This window comes from Pagrus pagrus (assembly GCF_965226575.1).
Source record: "Pagrus pagrus genome assembly, chromosome: 11".
NCBI lineage: Eukaryota > Metazoa > Chordata > Actinopteri > Spariformes > Sparidae > Pagrus > Pagrus pagrus.
This window is the reverse complement of record NC_140195.1, coordinates 19,449,389-19,469,958: the sequence shown is the minus strand read 5'-3', so window position 1 is coordinate 19,469,958 and position 20,570 is coordinate 19,449,389. Positions and strand designations below refer to the sequence as shown.

The 20,570-nt window shown below is 39.9% G+C and overlaps 1 protein-coding gene across 3 annotated transcripts in view; it reads right to left on the bottom strand.

Annotated features, from left to right (window-relative positions):
* Nucleotides 1-288: 288 nt before the first annotated feature.
* Nucleotides 289-20,570, bottom strand: part of cntn3a.1 (contactin 3a, tandem duplicate 1) — an 84,980-nt gene continuing 64,698 nt past the window's right edge. For 2 of the 3 annotated variants that reach the window (XM_084366597.1, XM_084366598.1), the window contains exons 12-23: nucleotides 18,435-18,562; nucleotides 15,347-15,522; nucleotides 12,366-12,483; nucleotides 9,816-9,974; nucleotides 9,462-9,611; nucleotides 8,667-8,737; nucleotides 7,975-8,209; nucleotides 6,412-6,527; nucleotides 5,987-6,173; nucleotides 3,556-3,668; nucleotides 2,772-2,940; nucleotides 289-1,761 (exon numbers count right to left, since the gene is read on the bottom strand). In XM_084366597.1, coding sequence (XP_084222723.1) covers nucleotides 1,670-1,761; nucleotides 2,772-2,940; nucleotides 3,556-3,668; nucleotides 5,987-6,173; nucleotides 6,412-6,527; nucleotides 7,975-8,209; nucleotides 8,667-8,737; nucleotides 9,462-9,611; nucleotides 9,816-9,974; nucleotides 12,366-12,483; nucleotides 15,347-15,522; nucleotides 18,435-18,562 — 1,714 coding nt within the window. In that variant the 3' untranslated portion in view covers nucleotides 289-1,669. The remainder of the gene's footprint in view (nucleotides 1,762-2,771; nucleotides 2,941-3,555; nucleotides 3,669-5,986; nucleotides 6,174-6,411; nucleotides 6,528-7,974; nucleotides 8,210-8,666; nucleotides 8,738-9,461; nucleotides 9,612-9,815; nucleotides 9,975-12,365; nucleotides 12,484-15,346; nucleotides 15,523-18,434; nucleotides 18,563-20,570) is intronic. The other variant, XR_014623556.1, reaches the window with a different exon arrangement.

The window sequence follows — 20,570 nt, the reverse complement described above, 5'->3', positions numbered from 1 at the left end:
ATACTTCCACTCCACTACATTTTGGGGGCACATTTCACAATCTGTTCAGCTACAACTGTTGCTACTTTCTTAAATGTGAGCTCTTTGCCAGATTAATAAAACTGGGATGGTTCATTCTTGACTCTGGAAAAAAAACAAAAAAACTTTGACAATAAAACTCTTACCTCGAGGTCCACTCTCTAGCTTTTTCCAGTCCAAACTCCCCCTGCTAAGTAAGACCGGGGAAGCTTTACTTCAAATATGAGACATGATCTCTTGGCCTCTCCTGACAGCGAAGGAAGAAATGAGGAAAATGGCCTTATGTTTATTAAAAGCAGGTTGATCCATTCAGACATCCTAAGCAACGTAGGTACGTACACTGACCATTCTCATGCCAAACAGCAGCTGACATTAGAATACCACCCCCACTCTGTAAGAAGCTATGTTAGAAAAGTCAGTTATCACTGCCACTGTATTACAATGCTCTTCATGAAAGATGGAGGAGAAAGGCATGTTGTTTCTGAGCCCAAAACGCCCAAAAATATGATCTAATAAAAAGTAAAAAAAATGTAAAATCTCAACATAGTCTACATTAAGGTCAGTTATTCATAAATTATAGCATGAGTGAGCCGAAATACAATGCGGATAAACAAGGAGGAAAATAAATAAAACTTCTCTGGAATAACAACCAAGATAACAATAATAAGACTTAAGGCTCATTTGGGACCTGAGGATTTCATACATACAGTGTACAACAATGCGGCTCACACTGCTCAGCGTTCCTTTGTTACACACTTATCATGGACGAGGGAGGGAGGTAAGACATCAATTAATCAACACAAGCCTGCTGTTTACAATGGAAGCCATATTTGGGGGTCTACACGCTGCATTTTCTCACAATGATACAACAGGTGGAACTGAACCTCGCTGGCTCAATACCTTTGGTTACAGTCAGTTTCATGGCGACTCTGAGGTTTGGATGTAATGTGGTGTAACGTAAAAGCGTGAAGAAAATCCAGGCAAAGTCACAAAGGTCCCAAATTCAGGTTTGTCGTAAAGGAATGAGGCTTAGCTCCCTGTTTTCTGCAGGGATTAGTAACAGTTGGTTGTCCTTTTTAGCGAGTGCAGGAAGTTTCCCAAAGACAGTCCAAAGAGAGGAGGGAAAAAAACATTAAATATAACTTCACTCACATAAATATGAGCAATGTAAGTGCTTTAGATCTCCTCCAGGTAAAATAAAAATCCCATCATCCAACAAAAGTCCAGAGGTACATACTGTACATCCATTAAACAGAGCCTGCACAGTCCCACAGAGAAAACATATACACATCCTACTGTGCCTCACACACCACTGGGCCTCCAAGGTTAAAACCATATGAGAATATCCATTGGTCAGAAGGGAGCAAAGAAAGAAACGTCTTCAAAGAGACTGCAGTCGAGTCAGGTGTCCTTTCAGTTCCATAAAAGCAACTTCTGAAAGAGCCAGTTCCTTTCAGTAACTCCTTCAGAGAGGTGGAGGGAAAGAATCCTCCTCACAAAGAGATCTCTGTAAGAAAGAAGAGGAAAGACTCAGTAGGGCAGGGCAGGGCAGGGAGCAGGTAGAAATGCCGCTGTCAGCCTCTTGTTGTCTTTGACCTGCTGTTTCTCCTCTTAATAAGCAGCTGCGGTGCCTGGTTCCTGCAGATGTTTGTCATAGTACAGTCCTGGCTGTGAGGATTAACGCTGCAAGGTTGACCGCGGGGAACGCAAAAGACTCCGGGGCAGCACCCACGGGTATGGAGCCTGAAACACACAAACAAATCAGTGTATTCTTATTGTCCAGAACTGGATGAAAAAGCTTCACTTAATTCATCAAAATAAAAGTATAAAATGCATTCAGTACAAAGAACTATACAGTATGAGTACACAACTACACCAATAGATGGCACTGGTACACTGCGCTCAATTACCGGGCCAGATGACTTTCAGAGAGCTAGACTGGAGACATGTAGGGTGAGCAGAGCAACAGCTTCATGAAAACATGCTGGTGACCTTCTTTGAATGTTTGAGGTGTTTTGATGATTTATATTTCTCAGTCTGTGGATAAGAGACTGTATTTCACAGCCGAGGCAACTGTAAACACAACATTCACACAACGTACTACATGGCTTCAGAGAGAAAAAATGCTTATTTGAAGACAATTCTGACCCCACATTTAATGGGTGAAAAAACCCATGCAAGAGTCAGAGATAACAGGGAGGAGCATCAAAAGACCAGCATGCAATACAGCTACAGAACATGTTGTGTTCACACTACTGCAGCGCTTTTTTGTCCACACATTGGTTTTTGATTAACAGCAACAATGTCAGAGTCCTTCCATGGGAGTTCTTGGAAATCGTCTTGGAGGAAAAACTGGTGGCTCCGAGTTATTGAAAATGTTTGGATAGCACATGTCGGAAACCGTCCTATGTGGCCACCACTGCAATCTAATCATACAAATACTATGATACAAAGAATACAAGTGTAGTCTAATCTTTATCTGCATCTGTGTAGAGTTTAAACAGAATGAAAAGACATGCAGAAAAAAAGGTACAAAAAAACCTGCTGTGAGTTAAACTTTAAAGCTTGGAACTCATACAGCCCTAGAGGAAAGAAATCAGAAGTAGACGAGGGAAGTTAAGCAAAGCGGTTAAAATAATTCCACATATGCTCCAAACAACAGTGTGTGGGTGTTCGCAATTAGATCCTCGTGTTGTCGCGGTGACGTCTCACAAACATCAATTTCACGTTTCATATCTCAGCACCTGTCCCACCTGCTATCTTGGGGATGGTAACCTGGCGGCTGCTGCTGCCTTCCCCTCCCTCGCTGAAGGGTTTAATCTGGATGACGTAGTCCTGGTTGACTGGCAGCGACAGCTCCAAGGAGGTGGTGTTGGTCTCCACCACGCTGGGACGGCTGTGTTTGTCCTGGCTGTACATCACCTGCGAGGGATGAAGACAGGGGAAAGGTGATAAGGCATGGCGTGAAGTCACTGCAGATACAGCGCGCCACATGAGAGGATTCAGAGCGTTCTTGCTGAGTGTTGTTGATGTGCTGCCTCTGAAACTAGCAAGGATTAATCTAACTGTAGATATCTGAGATGCATCATCCTGAATTTTCAGCTGCAGCCTGATCCCGTGGATGCATGTGCCCATTTTACTGTCGGTATGACTCTCCCTCTTTAGCAACACTCAGAGAAGATTTTTGTGTGCAGCTACAATTACATGGATAAAAATAATGGGATGTGGGCGGTAGGGCTTATTAAGGCTTTGTTAATGTGATGGACTTAAGAAAGATTTAATTAAAATGCAGCTACATTCAACACAACTTACCATGAAATAAATACTTAAGTTTAAGTTGTATTTTTCAAATCAAAAGCAGTAAATACTACTGGAAGAAGTTTAGATGCTTTCTCACTCATCAGCCAAATTTGTGAATTCTGAAATATGAGTGAGTACCCATATGGAGGAAATGGACCCAGCGACAGTCTGTCGTTCTCTGTTACAATCAATAAAACCATTCACTTGTCAAGTGCAAAACTCTTCACTCTTTTGTACCTTATATCCTGTGACTTCTGACTCATTCTCCAGAGCGTGGACTTGGTCCCACCTCAGGATGACCTTGGTGTCGGAAGTGTTCCACATGATTTTGACGGGGGCTTGACTGGGCGCTGGAGGACGACGAAGGTGAGTAGGAGGAGAAGAGGAAGAGGAGTAGGGAGGAAAAACAACAATAAGCGACGTGATCAATAAACTGTAAAGTCCTGAACCAACCGGGCATGAAGGAGATTTCTCATTATCAGTTTATCATCAGACTGAAGGAGGGAGTGGTGACTCCAGGAGTGTGTGGGAGTGACGGTCTGTCTGGATGTCTGTGGAAGGGATGGTGGGAAGGTGGGGGCCATGTGAGTGCGTACAGAAGTATTATAACTGTAATTAATTTGAATTAGCCTATATGAACGCGACATGCAGCACATCTGTCACAGGTAACATTTTACATTTTAATGAGTTGGCCCCTGTTTTGTTTGAATCCTGTGCCAAGGAGGCACATGTGGAGGCTTACTGACAAGAGCTGCAACGATTAATCGATTAGCTGTCAACTATTAAATTGATCGTTGACACAATTTTGATAACCAAGCAATTTTTTGATGTGACAATAAACCGACTATCTTTGGGTTGGGACATTTGAGAGTCGTTTTGGGGGTTTGGAAAACACTGATCAACATTTTTCACCATTTTCTGACATTTTATAGACCAAGCAACTACGAGTAAAAATAATCATTAGCTGCATAAACTGGCGCACAGGTGACTTAAAGGAAGATAAGGTGAAACAATATAAAGAGGAATTAACTATTGTTTACAGGGAATCTCTCAGCAGGAAACATCTCATCACATTCCAGTGAAGCCTGCATGCCAAATCGCCCAGTGTGACTGTAAATTAAACTGGCATTTACATCAAAGATATGCCATGAGGGCTATATGACATTCATTTATTTCACATTATTCATGTGTGCAAGACGCTGAGAAACAAAACATTGCGCCCACAAGAATGAGGGAAGAAAAAGACTTGAAGACAGTGGAAACAAACACATGTTTAGGCCTCATCTAAATGTGAAAATAACAGTTTTGTTTTGTTTGTTTTAACAGATTATTTTATGACTTTTTTTTTATTTTGACAGCCAGTGCAGAGAGCAACAGGGACGGTGGGAGGAGAGAATAGCCTCTTTTACACATAGCTTCTGGTAAATTACTGGGACAACCTTTCAGGCACTGCTAGTGATTCTCACCATTTACACATGCAGCCAAATATAGGGACATTTCTGTCTTGAGCCTTCACACGTCAAGTCCGTCATGGACGGGGCAGGGGACAATCCAGCAGATGGTGGTATTGCAACACTTACGGCTGCCGAAAGCCTCAACAAAAGAAGACGTGGCGAGACCTGATGTACGTACACACTGGCATCTCTTAGGGAACAATGGCGGGCGATATTGTCGTCATATCGATACTGAAAATTTTAAATGGTTTCAACCCTCATTTTTTGCAGTATCGATACTCCAGTACTTATTCCAGGTTTTTTTTTAGCTCTCCTCTCAGACAGCGAGTTGGCACAGTGCTCGCTATAGGACTTACATAGTCTCACCTCCTCCACAGGTACATTAAATTAGATGCTGTTGTTATGAACACACAGCACAGAAGCCTTGTTATATAACATATATCTTTTAACGAAAATCAGTTTTAGGTCCCCAATGCTATGGAAATGTCCCCCCATGGTATCAAACATGGTTTCGAATATTGATTTTTTTCAAATTATTGTATCAAAGTCAGAAATTCCAATATCGTAACAACACCAGCGGGCAAGGAGCCGTTTTTGTTTTCATGTTTACTAGCTTTTGTATTAAATATTCAACAAGTCTGCAAGACGAGTAACGCCTTTTGTGATGTACTCAAATCAGAGACACACATTCTATATGTTAAAAAGATCATTAAAAGAGTGTTGAATGCTGAACTGGACAGATGAAGAGGCAGCGGATTTAAATATGTCTGAGTCTTGTGACTGGCTTGCTCGCTCCATGTGGAAGCGTCTTTCATCTGATGGATGTTACCATTTACATACTTATTCCTGTAATGTTACTGCTGTCATTCACAGCCCTGCAGCTCTTTTCCTGAATCGTAACGAGGTTATGAGGTGGCAGATTGGAGGTGCAGAGTTCCTGAACAATAATCTCTGCTCCCATTCACATATGACCCCAGAAGGGGCTGTGGAGCCTGTGCACCAAACAAATATTGCGCTTGATAAAAAAGAAATCTCCACATGGTCCCTTTAAAATGCTCTCCTGTAAGTGAATATTTCCTACTCTACTCTAATTGGGGAAATGAAATATATACCAAGGGACCATGCACCTTTAGCCGAAGGGGGGAAAACTAAGGAAAGGAAGAAAAATGCACAAAAGACACAGTGAGTCCCCACAATACGTTGTGAGTCCTTACGGGGTTTCTTGGTTGTGACATTGACTATGCTGCTCTGTGGACCCACTCCAGCGCTGTTATACGCCCGCAGGGAGATGTAATAGGTACTGCTGCCCTCCAGATCCCTGATGAGGACTGAAGTTTTATTCCCCACTGTCCTGATGGCACTGGCTGTGTCCTGCTTCTGTCTTTCACCCCAGTACTGCAGCTGAAAACACACAGCACATACACACATTATACTCCATCAGCTTGCGACTGATTTGTAACTGTTCTATTGCGTGCATGTTTCCAGGAAGGATTCATCATTATCATATACTTTAGTTGCTTCATGAATGAATAATTATATAGACAATAATTCAAAAAAGGTCGCTGCATTGTTCACTAGCTTTTGGCACTGTCCACTATATTTGTTGAATTCCTGTTGTGTGGGCATGTGTTGGTTTGACCTCGTAGCCCAGGATGCGTCTGCGATTGTTGCTCCAGGCGAGTGGCTTCCAGGTGACCTCTACCTCGGATGCTGATACGCTCCTCGCCCTCAGCCTCCCCGGAGCTCTGCTGGGCTCTGAAAGACACACAGGGTAGTCCGGATAAGGAAGGAGAGACAGATTCACTACACCCACGTTTACAGGCTGACTGATGTACTGCAGCTCCGTACAATCTGTCCAGTGAGTGCTTCAACATATCGTCCTGGGATTCGTAGATCTAAAAACTCTGATATCACAACTTTAGCTGGTGTTTTTTCTGTAATGATGATGGAAATGTGCTCATCTAAACACATTTACCATCTTTTTAAGTATTTTGTGAACACGTGCATATCAAATACAGGGAAATGTTGTTCCTGTTAAATAACTGGAGGAGTTTTACACTCTCCTAAATCACCTCACTGCCCCAGAACTCCTTTAACTACTTAAATTTTCCTGTACAAGTGCGTGTTTACAAGACATTAAAGAATAAGATGAGCGGGTTGGGAGAATAACCAGGTTTTGTGGGCAGTTTCTTTACAACAAACAAACCTTGGGCAAAAAAAGTAATTACCTTTCAGTTGTTGTGGCCTGCTTTTTCCTGATAAACAGACCCTATTCTGTTGTTTGTAAGACCAAAACCTGCTCAGGCCACCACTGCCTGCAGAGGCTATGGTCTGTGCACTCAACACAATGTCACTGCCCCTAAAATTTTAAGTATTTCTCTGCGACATTAAATATTCATGACTAAAATGAACCAAAAGAGTGCTAATCATTAAAAGTAATTGTTTTTTTTGTCTGCTTTCTTTTCACAGTAATAGTTAGAGACTCTCTCTACCTCCCTACACTCGTATTTTGAGGGTAATTTCCTTTTTTTAATTTTCAAATTACTGTAGATATCACAATATAGTGATATAATAATAATATTGTTCACGTGAATTAATTTGGCTAGATATTTGGGCGGTGAAAATCTCATATCGTGACAGCCCTACTGCCAAAACACCTCAAAGAGAAGAAACAAAAACAGTCATCTACGAGGGAAGACGATGACAGTGGGCACAGCTTCTTCTACTGAATTATGCTGTTTCCTTTCGATCTTTTCTAATGAGACACTTTAAAATGTGTATAAAAATCTGTTAATGGTAACATGGCTTGTGTGGGTGAGGTATGATCAGACTAAATTGACAGCGCTGTCTCAACAGCAGCAACAACCAAACATCTGACACCAAATTTCCATTAAATTATTGCTGAATCCCAACTGGTGTGTATAAATACAACATATCACTTCTTTCCACATTGAGCATTGTAAGAAACTGACAGACTGAGAAAATATGTTTTATAAACCTTTCACTGTGTCACACTCAATCCATGCTACGAGGAACATTTCCACTGTTCGGCCACTTGTTGATGCATGACTGTGTATGAAACAACAATTGATCAAATCAAAATAAAAGCTAATCTGATCTGTTGTTGCAGAGTGTGATCACTGGCACAATGTTAGTGATGTACATTCCCAGAGCTTTTCTGTGTAGTTGTCATCGTACTCACCTTCCTCCGCTGAGTAGATGGTGGTCACTGGACTGAAAGGGCCTTCTCCCTTGTTGTTGTAAACCCCGACTTTGACTTGGTAAGGGGAGAAGGGGGGGATGGTCTCATTCTTGAACACATATCTCGAGGCGTCCGGGGAGGTGACGGCAGCCTGCATCCAGCCCGGCGCCCCCAGTGGGCGGAAAGCCACCACGTAGCCGAAGCCCGGACCGCTCTGCAGCTCTTCAGGAACGGGCTAAGAAGGTATGAGATGACTCAGAGGGATGACTCAAGATGACTGATCTTTAAGCTATTTATACCTAAAACAAATGCAGCTATGCACAGATTAGGGTACTTAGAGGAATAGTGCTGAGGGTGGTACTGTACTTGCAGGCCTTGCACGAACTCTGTCCGTTAAGTGTTTTTATACTGATAAGGAATAAAACAGAACTATTCGAACAGAGCTGTAGAGTCTTTGTGTTTGTTAAGTCAAACCAGAAATCCTACGAGATGCAAAAACTACAGTTATACAAAGTGTCAAAGTCAATATTTGTACACAAACAGGTTTATATACAAAATTTCACGTCATTTTGTGTAAAAAAAAAAAAAATTAAAAATCAATTAAGTCATCTGTGGGAATGTAGCAAATGAATAAAAACACATCCACTCCCTCAAACAAAAACTGAATGAATGCGAACACTGTAGAAGTTTACCTCCCAAGTGATGACAAGCTCTGAACGCCCTCCACCACCGCCATTCACTCTGGCTGGAGTCACCCTGGGAACTAACAGATCAACGACAGTGTCATCACCAGTTTGAAAATTACTGATTGTGTATTCATGTATCATTCAAAATGAAAATATGGAGTATTACACTGCTCATTATAACATGTAAAAGGTTTGTGGAATTACATTTTTCAATGTCCAACAATCTCAAGAGTGAGACCTTTCTCAAAATCATACTTATAAGTGCTCTCATGCTGGGTTGTTACCCAAAATGCAACTCAATCGCAGACAATTCAGTCAGAGTTAAGGGTGTTTTATGCTTGAAGCAGCTGGATGTTTTAATGTTTATTCATATAATCATTGTTAATATGTGAATGTGTACTTATCTATGAATATGACTATGCATAAGTAGATGCATGTACCCTTATGTAAGTTATGTGAAGTTATGTACTTCTTCCATTTGATTTCATGCATGTTTGTTCTGAACCAAACATACTGTATTTTATGTATTTTCTATGGAAGGACTAAAAAGGACTTGTTTTTTCCTCTCTGCACACACATGGGTGAAGCTGTTTGACTGGAGCTGCGGGGTATCAATATACTTGTTGTGAATTTAGTTCACTCGTATGTTTTTTTCTGTCCTGAGGAAGTGGAGAAACTTTGTGAAATACACTGGTACAAGAAAGTTCTTTGAAGGAATCTAATTGCTGTCTTCCACATATAAAGTACGTAATTTGAAAACAATTTTGTGCCACCGTTGGCAGCAGAGCTGCTGATACATACGCATTTCTTTGGTGCGGGCCTTTTTGGAGGGTGTGCTGGGCTCTCCTGTTCCAATGCTGTTGGTTGCCAGGACTCTGAACTCGTACTCCACCCAGGGACTCAAGTCAATGACAGTGGCTGACAGCTGCTTCCCCCCGAGCAGCTCAGGAACTGAGAGACATCATAGAAATAACCTTTCATCAAAGCACTGAAAGATCTGCCAGGGAAAGTTAGCCATGCTGGTGATGTGTTATTTACTGTCATTTGATGGGTGGTGTTTGAAAATGATACCAGTCACACACCCCAAACTCTTTTTCACCTACTCAATAAACTTCACTCAACCTACACACAGACTGTCAGATGAGACCAACCTACCAGTGGTAACAGCTTGCCAACCGAGAAAGAAGGGTGTTCTGGCCTGGATGGTGTAGCTGAGGATGGGGCTGTGGTTGTCCATCCCAGGTCCCCAGGACACAGAGGCAGTGCTCTCTGTCACTGCGGTCACCTGACAGTCCACAGGGGGGCCGGGGGGACCTGGAAGGGTAAGTAGCCATAGGTCACTAACACGGGATGATACTTACTGTAGAGATCGATGAAGACAAGAGGCAGGAGAGTAGAGATAGAAAATGGGTGGGCCATGATTAGAGACTGATTAGGAAGAGAGTATGAGGATGGCTTTGAGTGCAATACTGAACTACATCCAGCCTGAACACAATGTCTGTTACACTGGTGGCAGGAAAAAAAAGGAAAAAAATCTAAAAGTGTAAAGAATAGATCAGATGAGCTTTTTTCAATCTCATTTGTTACATAAGGTTAATGCAAAGTTACTCTATCATCTTGAGTCAATGGATATATGAATCATATTTCTCTGACTAGATTAAATTAAGGCAGACTTGGGTGTGTTTATTAATTAAGTATTTTACATTTAAGTAATGTATTTCAAAATTTTCTGTCTCCTGTAATACATTATACACATTGACTCAACGTGGCCTTTACATTTACCTTGTATAACAGAATTAGAAAGAAATTTACATGCAATTGAAATAATTAAAGCTGTCGCTGTTTTAGTCATACTATATTTTGAGAGGACAGGTTATTGTACTATAATTTAGTAAATTAGAAAAGGACCATAATATGACCTACAGCAGCGGTTCAGAATTCCTCCATGAGCTGATTAACAGGATGGGAACAATTGATTTTTTTTGTGAATGACTCCATAGTTCAACCTCTTATAAAGACTGAAATTAAGCAATTTAAGGATATAATAAGGGACAACCACTCCTTGATGAAACTATTTTTTAACTCATTAACATTTGTCACCTGTGATGAAGGGTTATAAGTAGACATTGGTTCATTTTATGGGGTCTGAAATCTAAATGGTTGGGAAACCATTGCCATCAGGTGTTTAAGAAGGAGGTCAAAGGTGGGATCTTACTGTATGTCAGCACAATCATGCATTGCAGTTGTATACACTCAGCCTCCAACCTGGTAATCATCGTTGTAGGAGAACATACTTTGAAAGCACAGCTTTGCAAGATTCCAGTTACTCTGAATTGAAGGAAGGTCAACTACAGCGAAGCTATCCTTGGGAGGAATATAGTTTGGTTTCTATAAGCTACATAGACAAAGATTAAATAGATACATTTATAATAAATACAATACAAAAAAGTCACTAAAGTGAGTGTAGTGCAAAAAGTGTCACAGATCAACCAAAAAATAAATTGCCCTACTACATGGGGGGGAAGTGCTCAGAATGTTAGCTTTGAATTACAGTAGAAAATAAAAAAAAATGATTCCTTTTCTTTCATGGCCCAAAACAGTTTGCAGTATCAATAGTTAAATACATATACATATATATACATACACATATATTTATAAATATTAATGTAGGCCAAACTACCAGCAAGCTACTGCAAAATGTAGTTACTGTAACCCACTAGTTTAATTACATTTTTAACACTCCTCCTCAACAATACAGGCTGTATGAAGCTTTCATTTATACATTTACTCAAGTTCATAATATTTTAGTCCCTTTGTGATATAGAGTGGTAATGAAAACATTTGTTCGATTCTGCTATTGAATAGGAGACTATTGCCATTCAGCCAGCAGCAGTACTTGTGTTTGCATTCTTTCATCCACTGTGAAAGACAGTGACATTCATGGCTAGTAGAGGGGTTTGAAGTAGAAATGAATGTGTGTTACTGCAAAAGATGAAAGATAGAAGATAATTGAGTCTTTCACTGGTACATCTATAGCTGTTGTAGCCTTGATGCGTAGATACATTTATGATGAGGTGCATGTGAGCTGTGATGTACAGATGGCTGATGAATTGAAGGAAAAACTCAAGTGTCTTTGTTAACTCGGTCCACCAGGAGACTGCAGAACAGCTTCACCGCTCCTTTTTTTCATAGATTCTCCAAATGTCTAAACTCTACTGAAGGGTAGAACGGCATTCTTGTATCTTCTATCTCCTCATTAGTGTTTTGATGAAGGTGGTGGAGAGCGCTGCCTAACACATCACTGTAAAATCTCTCAAAAGGTGTCCAGGTAGATTTTGATTTGTTGACTGTGAAGGCTGTAAAATTGTTTTTTTTATAATTTGGACTGGATTTCATCAGTACTCATCAAATCATGCATCTGCCTCTGTGATCCGTCTCCTTTTTTCAGATTTTATTCAATATTTCAACTCTCTGTAGCTAATCGGGATGGGCGAGTACACCATTAACTGTATAGGTATCTGTACTATGATTGGGTAAACTGGAAGCGTTTAAAATTGATATGGGACGATCAGAAGTTGCTGTACTTGATAAATATTAGAAAACGAATAGAGTTTCAGTTCAGTGATTCTGGTCACAAGACAAATCGGAATTCTAAGCTTAAAGGTTTGATTTTTGTTTAACATGTGGTGTGAGAGACATCCTTACCTCTGACCACCACATCAGTGGCAATCGACACACTGTCCACCTTGGTCTGAACAGCACACGTATATTTCCCAGCATGCTTCAGTTTAATGTTCCGGATCATGATGTCACCTGCTGAGCGCTGTCAGTGCAGAAGTTTGGAAGAAAAACACAACAAAAAGAGAGAGGGGGAAAAAGCTGTAAAATTGCTGGATTTTACAGTTACAGAATAAACTAAAAGGACTGTAGAAACAAGCCCAATGTCAAAGTGATTTCTTTTGGCATTCAGTTTATTACATTATGGAACAGAAAGGTACGACACGAGTCCAGGGACGCACCAAATGACTGAGTGAAAGTTTTCATGATCGTTCATGAGGACGGCTCTTTGTGAGGAATTAAAAAGCTTCTTTCAGCGCCATCCTTTTTATTCACTCCAATTCCATTTACTCTGCAGACAACCATTCAATGCCAAATGCATTATTAGCTTTGAACTTTAAAGTTAAAGCTAATGTTAAGTTGATGTCTTATCTACGAAAGTAAGGGACTGTGAAACAGGAAGAGACTCGATAATTACTTTGATGTATAATCAGGGACATTTTATTCAGATAAAAATTCAGTTAGAGCTAGTCATTCACTCTTTGAAACTCCCTGCCATCATTAAAATAATATAATTGGGAAAGGGATGCTTCACAGATCTCGCACTTTGGCAAATTGTATATACAGAGCCTCTAAGCTTGCTTATTAAATCAAGTGAGACTGAAATAACTCTTAGAAAATTCAGAAGTCATACATCATGAGGCTTTTAGAAATAAGGTAAAAGGTAAGTGGCATTCTCTGTCCTCCGCACGTCACGTCTTTACAGTATCTACTATATGGGGCAGTGCGATTGCTTTATGTTGAGGCTGACTTGTCATGATTTAAGGGGGAAAAAAATAGCTAAATACAAAACGAATTGTACAAAGATGTACGGTAAAATTCATTTTTAAAATATTTTTCAACTCTATTTCGATTTCTGACTGTGTCACACCACCAATGTGTCCTTCACTCATGTCCTTTTCAGCTTGACGGATAAGTTCATCCAAAATAAAAATCAATTATCACTTATCCTTTAAGTGATACAATTGGCATTGCATTTCTGACGGAAAGTAAGTTTAAGTTTCTATGCAGTTGCGTTAAAAATGTCTTTCAACTTTTTTTAGTCACTATGAGTCATCCCACAGTGCTATCAATCACAGCCCTGACAATAGTTTGACTACAGCTCTGGCAGCCATACAAAACGCCGACATAGCATGTCTCTATTTGGATCTGCAAAATGTAATAAACCTAAAAAGAAAGGAGGCTGTGACCAACAGTGAAGCTGATATGAATATTGCTGGAGGCATCATGCTTTTTGTCAACACTTGCAGGACACATTGTGTTGAGCAGACTTTAATAATGCTGCTGCAGGGCTTTTAACTATTGCTACCCTTTGTCATCATTTCAATAGTAAATTTGAAATTATAATACCCTCTCAAATATAATCAAACCAGTCTGTTATTTTTCTTCTTCTGAGCCGCAATTTAGTCCTCCATGACCTTGTTCCCCTGATATTTACTGAAGGTTCAGGTTAATATCACAACCTTCAGGTATTACAAGTCTTGCAACTTTACTTAAAACTAATATTCTTTAGCTGGTGTTGGATTGCTCTTTGTAACAGATATATTACTGAGGATGTAAGAAGTCAAATCAAACACTGGTACTCATACATTTAGAAGAGCAGAAGTTAGATCTGACAGATACAGCTTGAGTTCAGAGCAGACGTTATCAAAGCTTGGAAGCATGTAATAGTCTGCTCCAAAAGATCGGGAAAGTTCAAGTGATGTGACCATCCACCATTAGCCATGTTTTGGTGCGGAGGAGTCAAGTGTTTAAATGAACCAGAGGGCTGCAAGTAATTATAAAGCTCTGGTAATTGTTAATGATCATGCCGAATACAAAAAACAACAAGAGGTGATAAAAAAAGCCAAGACCTCATAATTGCTTTTCCTAATTATAAGAGTAAAGTATTTGGTGTTGATGATCAAATGTAACGCATGGCTGAGCCTTGCATAATGAATTCCTTGGTTGCAGCCTTTGTCAATAGGAGGTGTTATTAACAAGCAGAGCGGGCAAAGATCAGTGCCCTGAAAAAAAAACAAAAAAAAAAACATCATCTCTATGATTCATCATGAACAAGCGTTCAATACTTTGCTCATGAAAAGATGAGGCTGAAATTAAGCCGTAGAGAAATAAGGCATAAATTTGTTGGTGATCACTGTAATAGAGTTCAAATAGCCAATTTCCTTATGAGTCATTTTCACCTACTGTATATGTGCATAAGTATGGAGAGAAAGAAATGCTGTGTGTTACAGAGAGCCCGCAATTATTCACACAGTGAATAGCCTGCCTTGAGATGCTGGAAGCCCTTTTTAAGTGCAAAGTCACAAGCACAGGGTCACCATGTTCATGTGGAAACATACAGATTGTCAAGAGGATATAGAAATACTTGTTTTTTTATCTCTAGAAATGTTACTGGTGCTTCCATAATACTGTACAAACCGTTTTGAAGTGTTCAAAGAGGATTTTCAGAAACTCAGAGACTTGTGTGTATATTATTTCTAAAGCGCATAATGATCTGAGGGGGGTGTTCATGTGCAATGTATAGGCCGTCACATACCATATTTCATTTAGATCTTACCCTCTAGACCCGGAGACACACAACTGTATCTGTAGCTTGACTTACTTCTTCTGATAACCACATTATAGGAATGAGAGAAAATGCTTTTTCAGTACAATAACTGCGTTTCTACACCATCCGTACATTTCCTCAACTGAACTTTTCACATCAAAATGTCACTTCCTGCTCATTTGTCACAATGTTAGGCTATGCAAGCCGCACACGACAACCAAAAATAGTAGTCAAAATATATGGACACCAAACTACAATGAAATAAGGTAAATTGTGCTTACAATATTATTGCACTTACCCCCCCAACTTTTTCAAAATGCGCCCACTGGCTTCCAAAGTGGATGAGCTGCTCGTTGAAGAACCAGGTGAACTTGAGGTCCAGCGTGGGGTCATGAGACACCTGGCAGGGCAGCACGATGCTCTCACCCACAGTCACGTCCAGATGCCCAGCCGGACTGGTGATCGCAGTTGGTTCTGTGAACAGGGAGAATCAAATCAACACCGTGTTTCCTCTTTTAGAATAGATATATATTTTCCAGACTGTCTTATGTTCGCTGAACATTGAGAAATAATTGAAAAGAACATGCCAGACTCAAAAACAAATCCTCCCCCCTGTCAAACCCTGTCCCAGATGTTAACAAAACAAAATAAATTACTTTTGAGTCTGCCAGTGAGCTTATATTGCATCTGTTTCTTTCAGTTTAATAAACCACAGTAAGGTCTTACATATCACTAAACAATGACAAAAAGGAAGGGAAAATAAACAAACAAAAAGGAAAAACTCAACCATTATGGCAGGTCAGATCCAAGCCTATAATTTGGCTCTGTTTGTGCCGCGACAAAAAGCCATCCTATTTCATCCTCAGCGTGGCGCTCATCAACATAATCTTTGGTCCTTCTCGGCTGGGTGTCTCATTCAACAGCAGCGCGGTGTAGAGAATATAGCACAGGCTGAGAGGCCCATACACCAGTCCACTGTGAATTATGCATGCATGTCATAAGCATCTAATGGACAGGCAAGCCAATGCAGCATGTCAGGGGGAGTAGAGGTCTATATTCAGCTCTGTCAAAACAAGCCAGCTTGTTTATCTTGCACCCCCTAAGGAGAACCGACTGGTCATGGCAGTGCATTCCAGGTGAGTCTTAGGAAAGTTTGGCACCAGATGCAAAATGAGAGGGGTAAAACTTTCTGCTTCCGATTGCAAAGCTGTCATGCTCATTTCCTGTTATGGCTGGAAGGAAAATCACAAATTGGCTCCCTCATTCCCTGCAGTGTGCTGCGTGCATGGCAGTCTGCATCCTGTAAACCTATGGAATGATAGTATGTGTACAACAATCATAAAAAGATGTTTTAATGTGCTGATATATGCTGGATTTTAATGCATAGTATCGCACAGGAATTGCTGGGATGTGTTGTTTGCTAGAATAATCACATTCTGCGGAAGTGAAACTTAAATAGTACGCCTGAGGTTCAGATAAGTCAAAATACCACGTCTAGGATGAAGTGGTAGCTGACATGAACCTCTGGTGGGATCTAAGGAGTGATTTGCAGGTGAAATGCAATGAACTGCAATTAACCAGACAGGAGGACAGAAAGCAAACCGTGCTCAGAATCCTAAACACCAGCGCAGACAGGGTTCATTACTTACAAACTAAACAAGTATGCGCCTTAAATTGTATTAAAGGATCATCTTCGGTTGACAGGGCATGTCAACAATTTCACTTTTCAATTTAATTTCATTCTATAATTTGGTCAAACGATCATTTACTTAGTCATTATCGAGCGAAGGTGTCACAACATTTACCCTTTTGCTGCTCATCAAATTTGACTATTTTCTCTGTTTTATGTTATTACAAAGTAAATGTATTCCGGTTTTTGACTGCTGTTCGAACCAAATAAGACATTTGAAGAATAATTCAGAAAAACTGTGATGACATTTTAGAAATTAAACTACATTTTCAGAGTAATAAACAGAAATGATCTTAAGTTGCAGCCCTGATGAGCAGTAAAGGTATTTACCTATGTCAGTAATGTTTTCTTTGAATGTTTGAACATTACTGACAGCGACCTGTAGGCAGCAACTGGAAACATAACGGTGGCTTGATTAAACTCACAATACGTTATATTATAGATCACTTTATGTTTGTTAAAACCTTCTTCTGCACAGTACTGTGTGTGTGCAATTCCTTGCCTTCGTACTTCAAACTGCTTGAATAAATGTATAATTTGCATTCCATGTCGGACCAATATAATAAATACACATGTGTATATACAGTACATTATGTAACAGCTCCATTCGCACATGTAAAGAGGCTGTGGGGGAAAAATGAAAGCAAAATTGGGCTTCTGCAAGTCAATTTGCAATTCAAAAAACTTGTGAGGAGGAATAACCGAAAGGCATTTTAATAGAGCACTGTTGTTGACTCTGCTCTTTAGAAAGACCTAGAAAATTCATTGCACTGCAGAAGTGTGCGTGATTTAAATGGATTGAAATCTTAAACAAACCGAGCACAGCTATGAGCCACCGTGCAAAAAAAGTATGAATTAAACATTGAATGCAATGAGCTTCATGTCTCGCCTTCTCCAGCCACTGCCAATCAGCTAATTGGATGGTGTTTCCATCAGGTAAGCAGAGGGGAGTCTTTATAGAAACTCTGCTGCACTGTTTGTTCATCTACAGTGCTCCGAGGGTCAGTGGTGGTTCATTTTAGATGCAGCACTGGTAGGATGTGTCTCACAGCCAGATCATTTGTTTCATGTTCCTCCAAAATATGGAAAACTATAAATGATGTCTTAGTTTATTACTGGTTAACAAACCCTACAAGAGGCCTGCTGTTCAAATGGATTATATATAATGTTTTAATAAATAAATACTTTTTAAAATAAAAATAATAAATAAAAATACATGACAAAAAGCAAACAAGCTTTAAATGCTTATTACTGAAAATTGAATGTAAGTGCTGATGCCATTACACTGTTTACTGTGACTGTTATTTTCTCTAAGTATAGTAGGACTGTACCAAATTGTTCAAAGGTCCTAGCTTTATTCATGACGCTGACATTTCATTTCTAAATCAACATCCGAATGCTGTGCAGTTGTTTTTTGTTTTGTTTTGTTCTGCATGATAGATGATTTGTGAGCAACCCAAAGAGTTAAACTGAATTGAACCAGACTCAACAATCAACCAGACGGTCAAGCAGCAATCTAACAAAACTATAAATTACATTAATATAACCACGATAATAAAAATATATTTAGACTCTAACACTATCATAGTAGTGTAGTGTTGTTGCCACGCAAAACAGATAATGGGGATAAGATTAACAACGAGGAAGCAATGTCCAGGGCTGAAGTTTGATGCTGAGTGAAAAAATAATCTCTTACCTTTAACCAAAAGGCTGCCAGCACTGCTCGCAACTCCAAACTGGTTTCTGGCTACACATGTGTAGAGTCCAGCGTCCATTTTAGTGACATTGGAAATCCGTAGGCTTCCATTATCCAACACTGTAACTCTGTGGGTAAAAGAGCATAAATATATATTTAGGCCGCTTGACAGCGCTCAGTGCTGAGTTAATAAAAGCCCTATTTGCACACGACTCGTATTACCAGGGGACCTGTAATCATTGGGGAGGTCATCAGTGAGCTTAATCCTGTGTGCATCCGCCATGTCCACACTTTTTAAAGATTCCTACTATATACTGCCTTAACAGAGACGATATTAGTCCCCTGTAAATTGGCAGCTCTGTGCTTTGGGGTTGTACTTTATTTAACATCTGTTTTCTGCTGTCAGATACTGAACAATTATGAAATCTGATAGCAGCTCATAATATGAAAAGCAGTCAACAGCTGTGCTCTGAGATCAGCTGTATTAATGTTTATTAAAAGTGATGACAGAGAAGGTAAGAAGCAACAAAAGGTTGTCATATTCAAGTACAGTCACTAAGCAGTCGATCTAAAATTAAAATCAGCTGCAAATGTGCATTTGTACTTGTAACAAATGCAGAAAGTAGGAAAAACAACAGTCAGTTTATCAAAGTACAATACAGACTGTGCTTATTCCATGCCAACGTGCGACACAAAACAAATGTAAAGGGGTAATTTCTAAATCACGAGGTTGCTTGTAATACTAGTCGATGCAAATAGAACTAAAGTTAAAATGCAACACAGCAGCACTTGTGAAAGCTTGCATTGCTGTCATTTCACATATATGTTCAAAATGCATAAGCATCTCTTCTAAATGAGCAAGTCCTGTGTCCTAAAGCGTTTCAACTTTAGCCTGTAGTGTATCTCACTGAGTTTTAATTGGCTCCCTGTGCTTTAGCGTGACATAAGGACGAGCTCAGTGTGAAGAATTACAGTTTGACTTCTCGGCACTGAGTTGATAAGAACAGTGAAAGATCACTTCATGGAAGCAAAGTCTCATTTTGAGTTCAGGGTGATATCAAGGGGGATTCTACATAACTGAATGTTAACGACCTACTCAGACTTTATGAGTGTATCATAAGTGTTATGTTAGAAATATTGCTCCAGCAGGCATAAACACGCAAATGGAACATGATTTCCCATGTTACTGACTGTTGCTCACGACACACTTGTGGCATATGCTATACTCTGTGCATTTATGCTATTCATTTCAATGCAGTAAATCCATACAGTGCTACATGATGGTTAAGACATATCACCCGAAATGCACTAGTAAGCAGGGAGGTAAAAGCGGCATTATGTCAGAAACCTGTACCTCAAACAGCATTTAACAGAGCTGCAGCTCAAAATGAGTCGATTAAATCTTGATTTTGAAAGTTGCAATAAGATGATTTAGTTCATACAAACTAAAATCATTTAAATCCAACCCAACCTGTTCTTGGATTCAATCCAACAGGGTCTTGCATATTTCTGTCTTTCATATTTCTATATATCCTGCCTGGCTGTGGGGTAATAAAAGGAAATTGTGACCTCAATGACAGATTGCACCAGCAAGTCCAAATAAAAAAAGATCCTCATTTCATCTGTTGGCGTCATCAGTCAAGCCCGACAGATTTCCTCTGACAGAGAGAGTGCACTGCTGCTACTTTACCAGTCAACAAGGTGATTTAGTGATGTAAAGCTAAATATAAAAGATATATAAGTCAGCACCGACATCGCTCAGATAGAGCGCATATGCTTCCAGTTTATCCATTCATGTTTCATCTCACAGCAACAATTACACTCATCCATAGGTTTAGTTTTACTTATATTAAACTCAAACTATTACAGCATTATCATTTGTGCTTTTAACTATAAACCAGGTCTAAAAAAATCTGCTTTTTGGGGTATTTTAAGTGCTGGCAGGGTAATATGAGAGAACACATTTCTAAGAAGTAAAAATAAACTTTAGAAATGCCGATGCCCCCTCCAAAAGCACTGAAAAGATTGGCTCGGGGTTAAGTCTTTAAAAGCCTGTCAGTGTCAACGAGGCCTTGAAAACAGTGTGTTCAGAAAACATGTGCACACAGAACTTGCATAATGGACCTCAATTTGCCC